The following is a 14,197-nucleotide window of genomic DNA, read 5'->3' on the forward strand; positions in this document are numbered from 1 at the left end:
TTCTCCCTATCTGTTTATCGCTCTCTCTCTTTCCCTCCCTCTCTTTCTTGACTTTTTCTCCCTCTTTCTTTCTCTTAAACGTACTAGTCCGGCCGCCGTGAGATTTTTTTTATAGCATTTGTGGCCCCCAGCTAAAATGAGTTTGACACCCCTGGTGTAATAGAACCTAAAATGAGTGCTACAAAGCACACAAACTCTGATGTGCAACATTTTTCTTATTTTCTTTTTGGGAAGAAATCTCTCTCCCCAGGGTTCCTATGGGTGCCTGAAATCCTTGAAAATGCTTGAATTTGAATGTCGTGTTTTGTGAAGTGCACGTAAATGCTCGAAATTGTCGCCGTGTTTCCCGGCAGTCCGACTAAACTATGTGTGATTGTGACGCAACAGGACCTGATCCTGGACCAGACCATCGAAAAGGTTTCGTTTTGCGCTCCGGATCGCAATTTCGAGCGAGCCTTTTCCTACATCTGCCGAGACGGAACCACGCGACGCTGGATCTGCCACTGCTTCATGGCCGTCAAAGACTCGGTCGGTCCCGCCCCAACATTGCCCGATATTCTTTATTTTAAGAACATTTTTTAATAGGTTGGTCGTTTTGGTTGTAACAATTCTCAGAATTCACTGTGTGAATATAACTTGTTTTTATATTCCTAAATATAAAAAAAATCTTTCACACACACACACATGAAGTAACGTTTCAATAATCAGTCTAATTGCATCTCTTGTCCGTTTATCAGTCTTGTACTCTTTTATTTTGAAGTCGCATTTCCGGTGTATTTTTCTGTTTCCTGTGTAAATAAAAGTTAGCTTCACACACGGGAGGAGAGGGCTTTAACATTTTTACATTTCTAATAATTTTATGAGACTCCAGTGGGACCCACCGGAATCTTCCTACGGTATTATGCCAACGTTGCTGTTGCCCTCCCCGCCTGCAGGGGGAGCGCCTGAGCCACGCGGTGGGTTGCGCCTTCGCGGCCTGCCTGGAGCGCAAACAGAAGCGGGAGAAGGAGTGCGGCGTGACGGCCACGTTCGACGCCAACCGCACCACCTTCACCCGAGAGGGATCCTTCCGGGTCACCACCGCCGCCGAAGCCGCCGAAAGGCAGGAAGTCATGAGGCGGCTGCAGGAGCGCCAAAAAGGTCCGAAATTACACATGGGGGTTTCATTGTACTGGGGAAATTGGAAAATTCTATTTGAAAGTTCTTAGTTAGTTACCGTAAATTCCGGACTATAAGCCGCTACTTTTTTCCAAAACGTTCAACCCTGCGGCTTATTCAGCGATGCGGCCAATTGATGTCATTTTTCTAACGGCCGCCAGCGGCGCTCGAGTACAAAAGGTAAGATTCAGACCGGTGGAATATATGCGCCGAGGAAGACTGCAACTTCTTAGCTTGTGCACAAATAAATCATGCAAATTGCTAAAAGAAAGGCACATGACGCAGCTTTGAAGCTAAATGCAATCGAGCAGTCCGATAGAGAAGGAAACAGAGCTTTCGCACGTAAACTTTACTTTGCGAGCGTGTTGCTAGTGTGTTTTGGAATAAGGGAGCGTGGGACGACGGTTATACGGAAAGGAACTGAGGAAGACGACTTTCATGGCGTCAGTTATACGGAAGAAGATGAGGATTGTTCACCGTGATTTTTACAAGTACGGTATATTTTTTTAACAGACCCATTTACTGTGTTGCGAGCGTGTTGCTAGTAGCGTGTTGCTACGTGTCGCAGTCACGGTTTGTGATGAAAGTTATATTATTATTATTAAAGCTTTGAAAACTCTCTCGATGTACCGTCTTTCTTTGTAAATATGTGTAACCATGTATAATATGTATTTGCAACTGTATATTTTTGTAATGTATTTATTTCAGAGACTTATTCTGATATGTTTTCCACGGGCGAATCAAAAAGAAGGGGCGAAAACAACGGGGGCTGACGGGAAGTGGAGTAAAGGTGAGACGTGTTTTTGGACGCAGCGGACAATAGTGGATACATATTTTTCCCACCCTTACCTTTGGAAATATATACTTTTTTTTCCTTGGATTACTTTCAACGGGACCCGGACTCTGCAGGTCTGCATCAAACTTTAAGTACCGGTGTCATTTTCCGTTCATTTTGCCGGCTGTGGTTTTTGGACTGTGAACTTTATATTCAGTTACAATCGCCGGACTTAAAGTCGGGTTTGGGTAACTTTTGCGATTGTGTTACATGTTTTAATGTGGGCGCATGCGGCTCATATACAGGTGCGGCTTGTGTAAGTACAAAAGCAGTTATCGTCTTAAAATGTGGGCGCATGCGGCTTATAATCAGCTGCGCTCTATAGTCCGGAATTTACGGTAGTTTAAAGAAAATGGTCCACCACCATGGTTTCAGGGGCGATAAAAAACTTTTTCAAGGGCCACGTTTGGCCCCCGGGCCTCGACTTTACCACTCGCAGTGTCGATGATGTCATTCACCTGAGGGAATGTTTTTCAGCGGAGAACGAGGCCAAGACGTCGGCGTCGGCGGGGGGCGTGGTCAACGTGTCGGCCGTCCAATCGGGAAGCTCGCCCTCGTCGTCGCCGCCCCCCTCGCTGGGCCCCTCCTCCGGGCCCCAGGTCATCCCTCGGCCGCACGCCCCCGCCGAGGCCCTGGCCCGCCAGGTGTCCTTCCGAGGGTTCCCGGCCCTCAGCCAGAAAACGTCTCCCTTTAAGAGACAACTTTCACTAAGAATGAACGAGTTGCCCTCAACGCTGCAGCGGAAGACGCACTTCCCCATCAGGAACTCGGGTGAGGGGCCGCCCGAGGGGCTACCATTTTATTTTCAGATATTACAAGTTGCATACCTGTCAACTTTAGCCTATTGCTCCCCTCATGAATGATTGCCATTCCCCTTTTTAAGCCATAGTAAAACGTGACAAACACAACACGGCACCTATTTACTCACAGCCAGGGATCTGTTTTCTTCACCAAATAAACAAAACCAACTATTATTTCAGCATCTTTTAGTTCTTTACTACTGAAATGCTACAAAAAATATGACTGCAGTATTACTACAAGAATACCCAAAAATCTTACTAGATAGATAGAAAGATGGATACTTTATTCATCCTCGTAAGGGAAATTCACACTTCCAGCAGTATCCTTGTGTTGAACAATAAAATAATAAAATAAAAGATATATTGGGTATTTTTGTATTTTATAACAAGTATTAAATAGTGCTACGGAAAATACACACTGTAATAAAAATAAGGTAATATGCAAATGTGGGAGTGGGGTTTAATGGTGGCTTTTACTCCCACGGGTGGAGTTAAAGAGCCTCATGGCATGAGGAAGAAATGATCTCAGTCTGTCCACGGAACAAGACTGTGACGGCAGTCTGTCGCTGAAGCTGCTCTCACTGAATACTCGAGGACTACTCTAAAAATGAACTGTGAAAATACTTCAAGAATACTACGAGCACCCTACTACGAAAATAGTAAAAGAATACGCTAACGTCTACATTATTAATGATGGTAATAATGGCAATTTCCATTGTTAGGCTATCATAAACCTATTTACTCACAGCAAGGTAGACTGTGTAAAATAAAATCAAAGATAATTTGTGTATTCATTCATTCTTAGTTCTTTTCTAAAAATCCTACTACGGAAATTGTGGCCTAGCGGGGTGAGGGCGGCCATATTGACGGGCGTCTCTTTCTCTCTGTCGGCAGCAGTCGCCGAAGCGGAAGGCGAGAACGACAGCATCAGTTCCCTGTGCACTCGGATCACGGCGACCTTCAGCGGGACCCCGGGGGACCCCTTCGCCTCGGCCCCCATGCCCAAAGCCCTCGCCTCCCCGCAGTCCCCCGACAAAAACGGTAAGCCACGCTAACAATCTTCCCTATCAAAATAAGAGCAAACATTTGGGACTAGTTCAAAAGAAAAGCGAGCGTATTAGATAGATAGATACTTGATTCATTCCCGCAGGGAAATTCACACTTCCAGCAGTATCCTTGTGTTGATTATTAACAGATTGACAGGATGGCCTCGGGGTGCTGTGTTGTAGTTAAGCAACAGCGGAGTGGATGACGTCACACGCTAGGCCAAAAGTTCGACGTCCAGATGGAAATCTTTGTGCCCAGGGTTACGCCACCTCGTGTTCACGTAGATAGCGAGTCCACCTCCTCTGCGCTTCCCGCAGGCTTTTGTGTCTCTGTCTGCCCTAACAGCGCTGAAGCCAGGTAGCTCCACGTTAGCGTCCGGGATGCGAGACGACGTGAGCCACGTTTCCGTAAAACACGGCAAACTGCACGCTTTGATGCTTTTCACCAGCACAGCCAGTTCGTCGCTCTTATTTACCATGATCCTGGACGGTCCCGAAGACTTACAACGCCGCTAGCCGCTTAGCTAGCTCCGGCTCTGCATCCACGATAGAGCCCCCTCATCACGCCGGCACGAGAATACTTCAGGGGAAGGGGTCGATTCCTCGAATAAACGCATTTTTGTACGTTACCAAATGGGACCAGTTGCGAAAGAAAACCACTTTGTTTGGACGAAATCTAGTCCCCTCAGAACGACTATACTGGACTGTCTCAGAAAATTAGAATATTGTGATAAAGTTCTTTATTTTCTGTAATGCAATTAAAAAAACAAAAATGTCATACATTCTGGATTTATTACACATCAACTGAACTATCAAGCCTTTTATTATTTGAATATTGCTGAATTTGGCTTACAGCTTAAGAAAACTCAAAAATCCTATCTCAAAATATTAGAATATCATGAAAAAGTATACAAGTAGGCTATTCAACTAATCACCTGAATCATCTAATTAACTCGAAACACCTTGCGAGGGTTTCCTGAGCCCTCAAAACACTCAGCTTGGTTCAGTAAACTAAATCACTGCTGATCTGACTGCTGTCCAGAGGACCATCATTGATACCCTCCATCAGGAGGGTAAGACACAAAAAGAAATTTCTCAAAGAGCAGGCTGTTCACAGAGTGCAGTTTCAAAGCATATCCACAAAAAGTCTGTTGGAAGGGAACCAAGAGAGATGACCGCAGCCTTAACAAAATTGTGAAGAAGAGCCGCTTCCAGAATTTGCGGGAGCTTCAAAGACAGTGGGCTGAAGCTGGAGTCCAGGTATCAAAAGCCACAGTTCACACACGTGTCCGGGAAATGGGCTACAATAGCCGTATTCCCGTGGTCGAGCCACTTCTGAACTCAAGACAACGGAAGAAGCGTCTGACTTGGGCTATGGAGAAGAAGCACTGGACAGTTGCAGAGTAGTCCAAAGTCCTCTTTTCAGACGAAAGCAAGTTTTGCATTTCATTTGGAAGTCAAGGCGCCAGAGTCTGGAGAAAGGCTGGAGAAGAGCAAAATCCAAGTTGCTTGAAATCCAGTGTGAAGTTCCCACAGTCAGCAATGGTTTGGGGAGCCATGTCAGCTGCTGGTGTTGGTCCACTGTGTTTCATCAAGTCCAGAGTAAATGCAACTGTGTTCCAAGAGATTTTAGAGCACTACATGCTTCCATCAGCTGAAAAGCTCTATGGAGATGAGTATTTCATTTTCCAGCATGATCTGGCACCTGCCCACAGTGCCAAAACCACCAGTAACTGGTGCACTGACCATGGCATCACTGTCCTTGATTGGCCTGCTAATTCCCCTGACCTGAACCCCATCGAGAATTTGTGGAAAATTCTCATTTTCTGAGACAGTCCAGTATATACAGACTCCGTTTAGAACAAATGGAAATTGTTCAAAACAAAGGTCAGCATATTTGGACTTGTCTAAAGCAACAAGACTCGATTTGGACCAAATTAGACTTGCTCGACACTGCACGATAGGGGGCGCTGCACAACTGAAAGACTTTCATGTGCGCCTTATTCTGGTGGAAATACGGAAGTTAAAAGATATAGTGATGAGATTTGGACCGAATTGGACTACACATAAGAGCGACTCGATGTGACTTTCATTCATTCATTCATTATCTGCACCGCTTATCCTCAGTAGGGTCACGGGGGTGCTGGAGCCCATCTCGGCTATCTTCGGGCAGTGGGCAGTCGCAGGGCACAGAGAGACAGACAACTCACTGGCTCATTCACACCTAGGGACAATTTGGACCGGCCAATGAACCTGACATGCATGTTTTTGGAAAGTGGGAGGAAACCGGAGTGCCCGGAGGAAACCCCCCGCAAGCACGGGGAGAACATGCAAACTCCACACAGGAAGGTTCGATCTCATGACCTAAGAACTGTGCCGCACATGCGCTCACCACTGCGCTGCTGTGCTGCCTCGATGTGACTTATTTTGTTTTTTTGAATTCTTGCCGCTCAATGTTATTGCGCTCTCTTCTATTCTTTTGAATTGCATTATTATTATATCTTCGGCCAGTCTCTAAGCGCTACCTTGTACTTCATTTTATGCTCATTTATCCCTATAGTACTTTGGCGGTCAATAAAATATTTGGCCAAATAGGCCATCGACCGATAAAATTCAAGAGGTACGTTTATTTCCGGCTCCCGCCGCTCTGGCCGGCCTCCTGGGGTGTTGTCAAGACAACCTGGGCTGTCCCTTTGCTTCACCCATGCAAGATGGCACCAAACCTCATGCCCGGTTGCTATCGGAGAACTCGATTGCCGTGAATTATTGAATTCAAGAGTAGTATTCAAGTCTTTTTTACCCGTTTTTACCCCGGAGTGTCGCGTCGTCTCTCTTCGCATGCAATGTTATTATCAATGGAAATGTAAAACTAAGCGTACTAGATGTAGCTCATGCAGAACCTATCCAATGTTTGTGGAGGTCATTTTTCCGTTCATTCATTTTTTGCATGCTTTCATTAAACCACGCAAAGCTAACAATCTTTGGCTCGTTAAAGCAGATCATTTTGGTTTTTTTTAAGCATCGATCTTTTGCTGTGCGAATGCAAAATTTTGCCCCGTTTTCGACTTTTGTCTTTTTAGCGTCCCACCTCGCATGTCTAACATTGAAACGACTTTGAGTTTTTCTTTTTTTTTTCTCTTTTTCTTCTCGCTGTGTCTCAGCTGTTAGCGCTTCCTTTCCCGTTGCTCAGCTTGCCCTCCCTGCAACTTTGGCCCCCGTCCCGCCTGCCCTGCCTGCCCGAGACACTAACCCCTGGGCCGAGACCCCCAATAGGGTCCCCGGCGCTGCATCCGCCGGTAAGAATACACCCCAAAAATGGGAAAATACGAGTATTAAAGGGACAGTGTGTATATTTAGCGCCTCTCAGTGATGAGACACGTTTAAATCTACTATTCACCAGTGCAGCTTTCCTGACTACTGAAATTGTGTTTTAGCATTTGTTTTCAGTTTAAATACACTTTGCATCTTGTGGTCAAATCATGCACACTGTCCCTCGCCCTTAGAGGCAAACAAATAAAAATGCTGCTTTTTCCTCACTTTGAGTTAGTTTGTATTCCTTCTTGTGCTTTGTAGCACTTGTTTTATGTTAGCATTACACCGTACAGCGACATCTAGTGGTCAAATCCTACACACTGTCCCTTTAAAAGCAAAAAAGAAAAATGCTCACTGCTTTTCGGTCACTGTGAGTCTTTGTAGTTTGTATTCTTTCTTGTGTTTTGTAGCACTCGTTTTCAGTTAGCGTTACACCTTACAGCGACATTTAGTGGCCAAATCCTACACACTGTCCCTTTTAAAAGCAAAAAAAAAAGAAAAATGCTCACTGCTTATCAGTCACTTTGAGTCTTTGTAGTTTGTATTTTTTCTTGTGTTTTGTAGCACTCGTTTTCGGTTAGCGTTACACCTTGCAGCGACCTTTAGTGGCCAAATCCTACACAATGTCCCTTTAAAAAGCAAAAAAAAAGAAAAAGGCTCACTGCTTTTCGGTCACTTTGAGTCTTTGTAGTTTGTATTCTTTCTTGTGTTTTGTAGCACTCGTTTTCAGTTAGCGTTACACCTTACAGCAACATTTAGTGGCCAAATCCTACACACTGTCCCTTTAAAAGCAAAAAAGAAAAAGGCTCACTGCTTTTCGGTCACTGTGAGTTTTGTAGTTTGTATTCTTTCTTGTGCTTTGTAGCACTCGTTTTCAGTTAGCATTACACCATACAGCGACATCTAGTGGTCAAATCCTACACACTGTCCCTTCAAAGCCAAAGACCATTAAAGAATAATGGTCACTGAGTTTCCATAGTTTGCCTTCTTTTTGTTTTTTCACACTGGTTTTTACTTCAAATACACCATACAGGGACTGCTTGTGGTCAAATCCTACACACTGTCCCTTTAAAAGCAAAAAAAGAAAAAGTCATTTTCCGTCACTTTGTAGTCTGTATTTGTTGTTGTAGTTTTTAGCACTTATTTACTTATCTCTGAGAGAGGATAGGTTATTAAAATGAAAATGAGTTACATAATGATATTTGTTGTGCCACCAGGAGGCGATTGGTCCTCGCCCGTGCCCGTCCTCCTGGCCCCGCCCACGCCCGTCCTGCTGGCCCCGCCCACGCCCGTCCTCCTGGCCCCGCCCACCTCCTCCCCGCCCTTGCCCTCGCACAAGCGCACCCCCTCGGAAGCGGAAAAATGGCTGGAGGAGGTGACCAAGTCGGTGCGGGCCCCGGGGCCCAAACCCGGCCCGGCCCCGGGCCCCCTGCCGCCGCCCGCCTACGCCCCCCTGCTGCCCCCCCGCAACACGGCTTTCCACAACGCGTCCAACGGCCTCAGCGTGCCCGTGGTGGGCATCACCCCCTCGCAGATGGTCGCCAACGTTTTCGGATCGTCCTCGCAGCCCTACCCGGGCGTGGCCCCCGCGCTCGTCGCCCCCGCCCCGACCCCCGTCTTCCCGGGACCCTCCCTGAGATTGCCGGCGCCCTCTCCCGCCCCCGCGATCTCCGCCCCTTACGGGGCCGACGCGTGGGCGAGCCCCGCCCCCGCCGCCCCCCAGGAAGACGCGTTCGAGGCCCAGTGGGCGGCGCTTGAGGGCCGGCCTCACCCCCGGGCCACGCCCTCCCCCACAAACCCCTTCTCTAGCGAGCTCCACAAAACCTTTGAGATCCAGCTCTGATCGGGAAGGGGCGGGGCTTATGCCCTCATGCCAATAGGTTTATTTTTATGCATTAAGTCTATTTTCAATAGATTCCTCAGAATTATAAAAGGGGGGGGGGGTCTACAATCAAATACGTGTTTTCTCGCGGTCCACAACGACAAAGTACATAAATATCTACAAATCTATGCAGTACAAATTGGACAAAATACATCACCTAATATATGACATCAATGTGTTTCATGTATGTATCCATTTTGTCTTCCACTCTTTATTTTAACCCCTATTTTGTCGTTATATTCAAATGAGGGGGCGGGGCAAATTGACCGAGCTTTCGGCCTATTGGTCGATGAGCGCTGAAGACGTCGGCTACTACGCCGATTGACCAATAGGTGAAAAGCGCAATCTGTTGGACCCGCCCTCTCATTTGAATGAAATCACATCATCTAACACGGAGCAAAATACTGAAATTACTGAATAATTGACAAAATACACGACAAAAGAAATAAATGACAAACATTTGCCACAATAAAAGCCGCAATAAATGACAAAAGACATAAAAAAAAATACTCCCCATACACTCTAGATCCAACCGATCGACACTGCTAATATATACGTTTGTATCCATATGTAATATATATCTATTTTCCATAAATCTATCTCGAAGGAATGCGGCGAAGGAAGGGACGACATTTTCCCAAAAAATACTTTTATTTTATTGTAAATAAGAAAAAGAAAATCAGCAGCGATCAACTAAACAACCGTGATTCGTTTTTCATTGTCTTTTATTTTGAAAGGTGGCAGCGGAAGGCTTCGTGTTTTGCACTCGATTGCTGCTAGAAGAGCCAAATAAATACCTGTTTTATTTTGGAATTTTTTTTTGGGGGGGGTGATCAAAACTGGAGACTGTGGCCTATTTTTGGGGTCCGGCCATTTTTCTTTTTTTGTTGTTCTGGATTTTAATGTTCAAAGCTGGAATAAATGATGCTGGTCAAGGGGGGTAGTGTTTTTTTTCTTCATTCTAAAAAAAAAACAGAAAACCAAATTGTTTTAAGCAGTGGTGTCAAGCATACGGCCCGCGGCCCGGATCAGGCCCTACAACAAGCCACTTGATGTCACCAGAGGCAGGCCTTGCAAAACAACTGGAGCTGTGTTACTCTCCTTCTTTTTTCTTTTTCTTTCTTTTTCTCACTTGCTTTTTCTTTCTCCTTCTTTCTTTCTGTCTCAATTTCGCTTTCCCTCTCTCTTTTTCTCAAAATTGCTCTTTTATCTTTCTTCTTACTCCCTTTCTCTTTTCAGTCTCCTTTTATCTTCTCTTACTATTTTTCTTTCTATCCTTCTAACTATGTAACATTCTCTGTATTTTTCTCCATTTATTTTTTCCTGTCTCTCTCTATATACTATATCTCATTGTGTTATTCTTTCCCTCCCTATCCTCTCTAATGTCCTCTTATTCTATTTTTCTTCTTGTTCTCTTTCATTCTCTTTTGATTTTTCTTCGATTCGTGATTTTTTTGGCGTGAGAGATTCTCAATTTTCCTGAAGTTGAGGGCATTGGTCCTCCATTCCTGTTGGTGGCGCTAAGTGGAGCAGAACGCCGTGAAGCTGCACGGCGCCTGCGCCGATATAAATAAGACCCGGATGTCGACAGGAGGTTCAATATTCTGGTACACGAAGAAGAAGACTAATTGTGAGTAGCAGCACCTGTAAAAATTGACAATTGTTCTTCCCGAAACATTCCTCGATATAAGTTGCTTTTTTGTGAATATTGGTGATAAATGGAGACGCTGAAGATATCGGTGTTTTAAAAAGCTTCTGTACTTAAAACGACGAAACGGTGCGCTTTCATTTCGTTGCCAAACACATTTAATTTCAGTTCTATTTTTCCCTCATTTGCCCTAAATGGAACCTGCGTTATTATTTTTATCTTCGGTAAATCATTTTTAAGTTCTTCCTTTTTCTTTCTATATCAATTCCATTGATACTTAAATACCAAATTCATCTCGTATTTTTTTGCCGTGTTTAGAATTATACTTTCTCTTAATATACTTAGCAAACATTCTGCTCTACTATATCTGTATTTGCCATGCTTTTAACTCTTTAACGTCTTTTGCAAACATTTCTGTTTTATTGGAAGCATTTGTGAGAATTATTTATTGCCGATATTTTTTCTGTAGTTTTGATTAACTCAATGCATTCTATTAGATTTTTTTTCACCCTTGAAGTTTTAAGTTTATCATGTAGTCTGCGAATATTCTGCTTTTAAACAAAATGTAAATAGTCATTTCATGTTTTGCCATGCATACATATAGTTTGTATATGTAACCGCGGTGTACCTGTCCCACCAAAGATCCACATTCACGCTGGACTGGATGATGAGGTTTTTATTACAGTTGCTGCAAATGAATGAGTCACAACACATGGTAAGCTTCTCAACTGGCTTTGATCTCGTTGGCAGCTCATTGTAGACTGCCCAAAACATATCAAAGAGCTTTCTTTTCAATTTACATAAAATATATTTTAGAATATTAACCATCACAATACATGTTTACATCCATTTTAACGGGATACTTTTACAAGAGATCGTATAGTGGCTTTTAACGTTTACATTGAATTCAACATATTTTTCTTTAGTCCTAATTTCAACCAACATCATCCTTTTTATATGTATGAGAAAATAGAAATAATAACAATGAGTATAAAAACGGGTACAATTTACCTGCAATTGAATGAGTCACAACACGTGGTAAGCTTCTCTGCTGGCTTTTGATCTCTATAAGGGGAATTAGCATTTTAGCACAACATGCAACGTTGTCAAACCAAACCCTACCCCATACCAGCAGGTGGCACTGTTGGACTCATCATTGCAGGACACTTACACAAAAACTAGACAACATATTTCAGCAGGAATTTCAATAAAACAAAAGTTATTATTACACCCGTTACATATAGATCAGGGGTCAGCAAGCTTTTGGGTGTGGCGTGCCACTTTCAAATGTCCTTGGAAATCAGTGTGCCACACCAAGATGAATGACTCGCACAACATTTTTTTATATCCAACTGAGCCGTCATTTTACACCAGTCCCAATATACAACATGGATATACATTGAAATCGTATAACTGACCAATTTGTCTTCCACTATTCTTCTTCATCAATCAACTGAAAAATGAATGTGAAAAACAAGTGGAAAGGCCTGTAGACATCCATGACTTCAAGTTTTGACCACTAGAATTCACCCACGGGTGTCAAACAGGCGGCCCGCGGGGCAGATCAGGCCCACCAGTGGTTTAAATCTGGCCCGCAAGACAACAGTGAGAGAAGCGCAAGAGAAAAATGAGCTGCAGTTTGAAATGTGTCCACCTGATGTTACCCAAGCCTGTTAACACTTGCAAAACAGCTGTGGTAGTATTTCTCTATTTCTCTCCAACTCTCTTCTTTTATATTTTGTTCTCCCTCTTTCTCCTGTTCACTCTTTTTCTCTCTTTTCTCTATTTCTCTCTCACTTTCCAACTCTTTCTCTTTCTATTTCCTCTCTCTGTAACTTATGCTGTAACTGTCTTTCTTTCTTTCTCTCTATTTTTCTCTTTCCTTTTCACCCTCTTTTTCTCTCCCTTTTTTGATCCCTCTCTCACTTCACTTTGTCTCTTTTCCCCTGCTCTTTTACTCTTTCTTTCTGTCGTTTCACTTCTCATTCTTTTTATCTTTTTCTTTCTTCATTTTTCTTTTTTTTCTTTATTTCACTCTTTATTTCTCAAGTATTAAGTATCAAGTACCAGCTGTATCTCTGTGTGGTGTGGAGGCTGCAGCGCTACCGACTGGGGTAGTGTGAGGAGGGTAACGAGGACAGCAGAGAAAATAATCGGGACTACACTTCCCTCCATTCAGGACATTGGCCAGAAGCGCTGCCTATCCCATGCTAAGAACATTATCGGGGACCCCTCTCACCCACATCATGGACTGTTCACTCTGCTAGCCTCTGGGAAGAGGTACTGCAGTGTGCGGTGCAGGACCACCAGGCTCCGCAATAGTCTAGTCCCCCTGGCCATTAGACTGTTAAATGGTCAATCTAACATATAGTTAACTTAAATCTAAACGGCTGTTAATCTGACTTTTGCACTACTGGCAGTTTTTTTTTATAGCTTGCCACTCCTTGCACATTGCTCTCTGCACTATTGTAATTACAGCGTTATTGTTACAGTGTTAATGTTACTGTGTACCTGACTTGTTAACCTGACTGCCCATTTTGCACATCTGGTTAGCTACTCTTCTTGCACTATCGGCACTATGGTAAAATACTATACGTAGCCAAAATACAATACAACATTATTTATATCTGTACATTCAAGGAAACTGTGGGGGTCAGATGCATCGACATTTCGTTCTGTATACACGTGTACTAGAATGACAATAAAGTAGATCTGAATCTGAATTATATTTCAATTTTTCTCTCGTTTCTCTCACTGTTACTCTCTCTCCCCATCTGTTTTCCCTCCCCCTCTTTCTCTTTTTCTCCCTTTCTTTCTCTTAAACTTACTAGTCTGGCCCCCATGAGATTTTTTCATAGCATTTGTGGCCCCCAGCTAAAACGAGTTTGACACCCCCGAATTAACCCCAATCAACTATTCTTCGACGATGAACTAGAATCAAAAAACAAGTGCTATGGACAGCTACCATACCATTCATCAATGATATCTTGTTGCAGAAAATATCAAAACTTGAAATAATATAATAATAATATAATAATAATAAATAATAATATTAGTACTCAATACAACATTTTATATCTGTACATTCAAGGAAACTGTGCGGGTCAGATGTATCGACATTTCGTTCTGTATACACGTGTACTAGAATGACAATAAAGTAGATCTGAATCTGAACTGAATCAAAGCAGAAGGCACACGCGCTTAAAAATATTCGCCATCAGTAAATGGTTTTCTGTGCTTTCTATGCAGTGAGCAATGTGATAGCTTGCTTCAGTGGTGGCGTTTTTAGCAGTGGCAAAGGTCTTCAGGGTCTGTGTTTGTTTGCCTTTGTGGAGCTCCTTCTCTTGCTAACAGATTTTCAACAGTGTTCTTTTTGGTGACTGACTGATTCCCAATTTTTTGTATATTTGCAGAGATGCAGCATGGCTCAAAAGTAGACCGACTCAGAACGACCATTGTGTGGTCAGTTCAATTTCCTGTCATTATTTTGTTTGTATCCTTTTTCCCCTTTATTAC

The 14,197-nt window shown here is 43.5% G+C and overlaps 1 protein-coding gene and 1 long non-coding RNA gene across 6 annotated transcripts in view; both read left to right on the forward strand.

Annotated features, from left to right (window-relative positions):
- numb (NUMB endocytic adaptor protein) overlaps nt 1-9,971 on the forward strand; it is a 48,391-nt gene extending 38,420 nt beyond the window's left edge. For 2 of the 5 annotated variants that reach the window (XM_088354253.1, XM_088354255.1), the window contains 6 exons: nt 388-528; nt 936-1,140; nt 2,471-2,764; nt 3,688-3,834; nt 7,001-7,135; nt 8,369-9,971. In XM_088354253.1, coding sequence (XP_088210379.1) covers nt 388-528; nt 936-1,140; nt 2,471-2,764; nt 3,688-3,834; nt 7,001-7,135; nt 8,369-8,994 — 1,548 coding nt within the window. In that variant the 3' untranslated portion in view covers nt 8,995-9,971. The remainder of the gene's footprint in view (nt 1-387; nt 529-935; nt 1,141-2,470; nt 2,765-3,687; nt 3,835-7,000; nt 7,136-8,368) is intronic. The other 3 variants (XM_088354254.1, XM_088354256.1, XM_088354257.1) reach the window with 2 other exon arrangements.
- A 700-nt stretch (nt 9,972-10,671) lies between these two features.
- LOC148352288 (uncharacterized) lies at nt 10,672-14,143 on the forward strand. The gene is made up of 3 exons (XR_015852896.1): nt 10,672-10,810; nt 11,324-11,396; nt 14,095-14,143. It is a non-coding gene; the product is annotated as an uncharacterized LOC148352288 (long non-coding RNA).
- Nucleotides 14,144-14,197: the final 54 nt, after the last annotated feature.

Source organism: Urocampus carinirostris, chromosome 15 (genome assembly GCF_059441175.1).
Source record: "Urocampus carinirostris isolate Australia breed hairy pipefish chromosome 15, RoL_Ucar_1.0, whole genome shotgun sequence".
Taxonomy (NCBI): Eukaryota; Metazoa; Chordata; class Actinopteri; order Syngnathiformes; family Syngnathidae; genus Urocampus; species Urocampus carinirostris.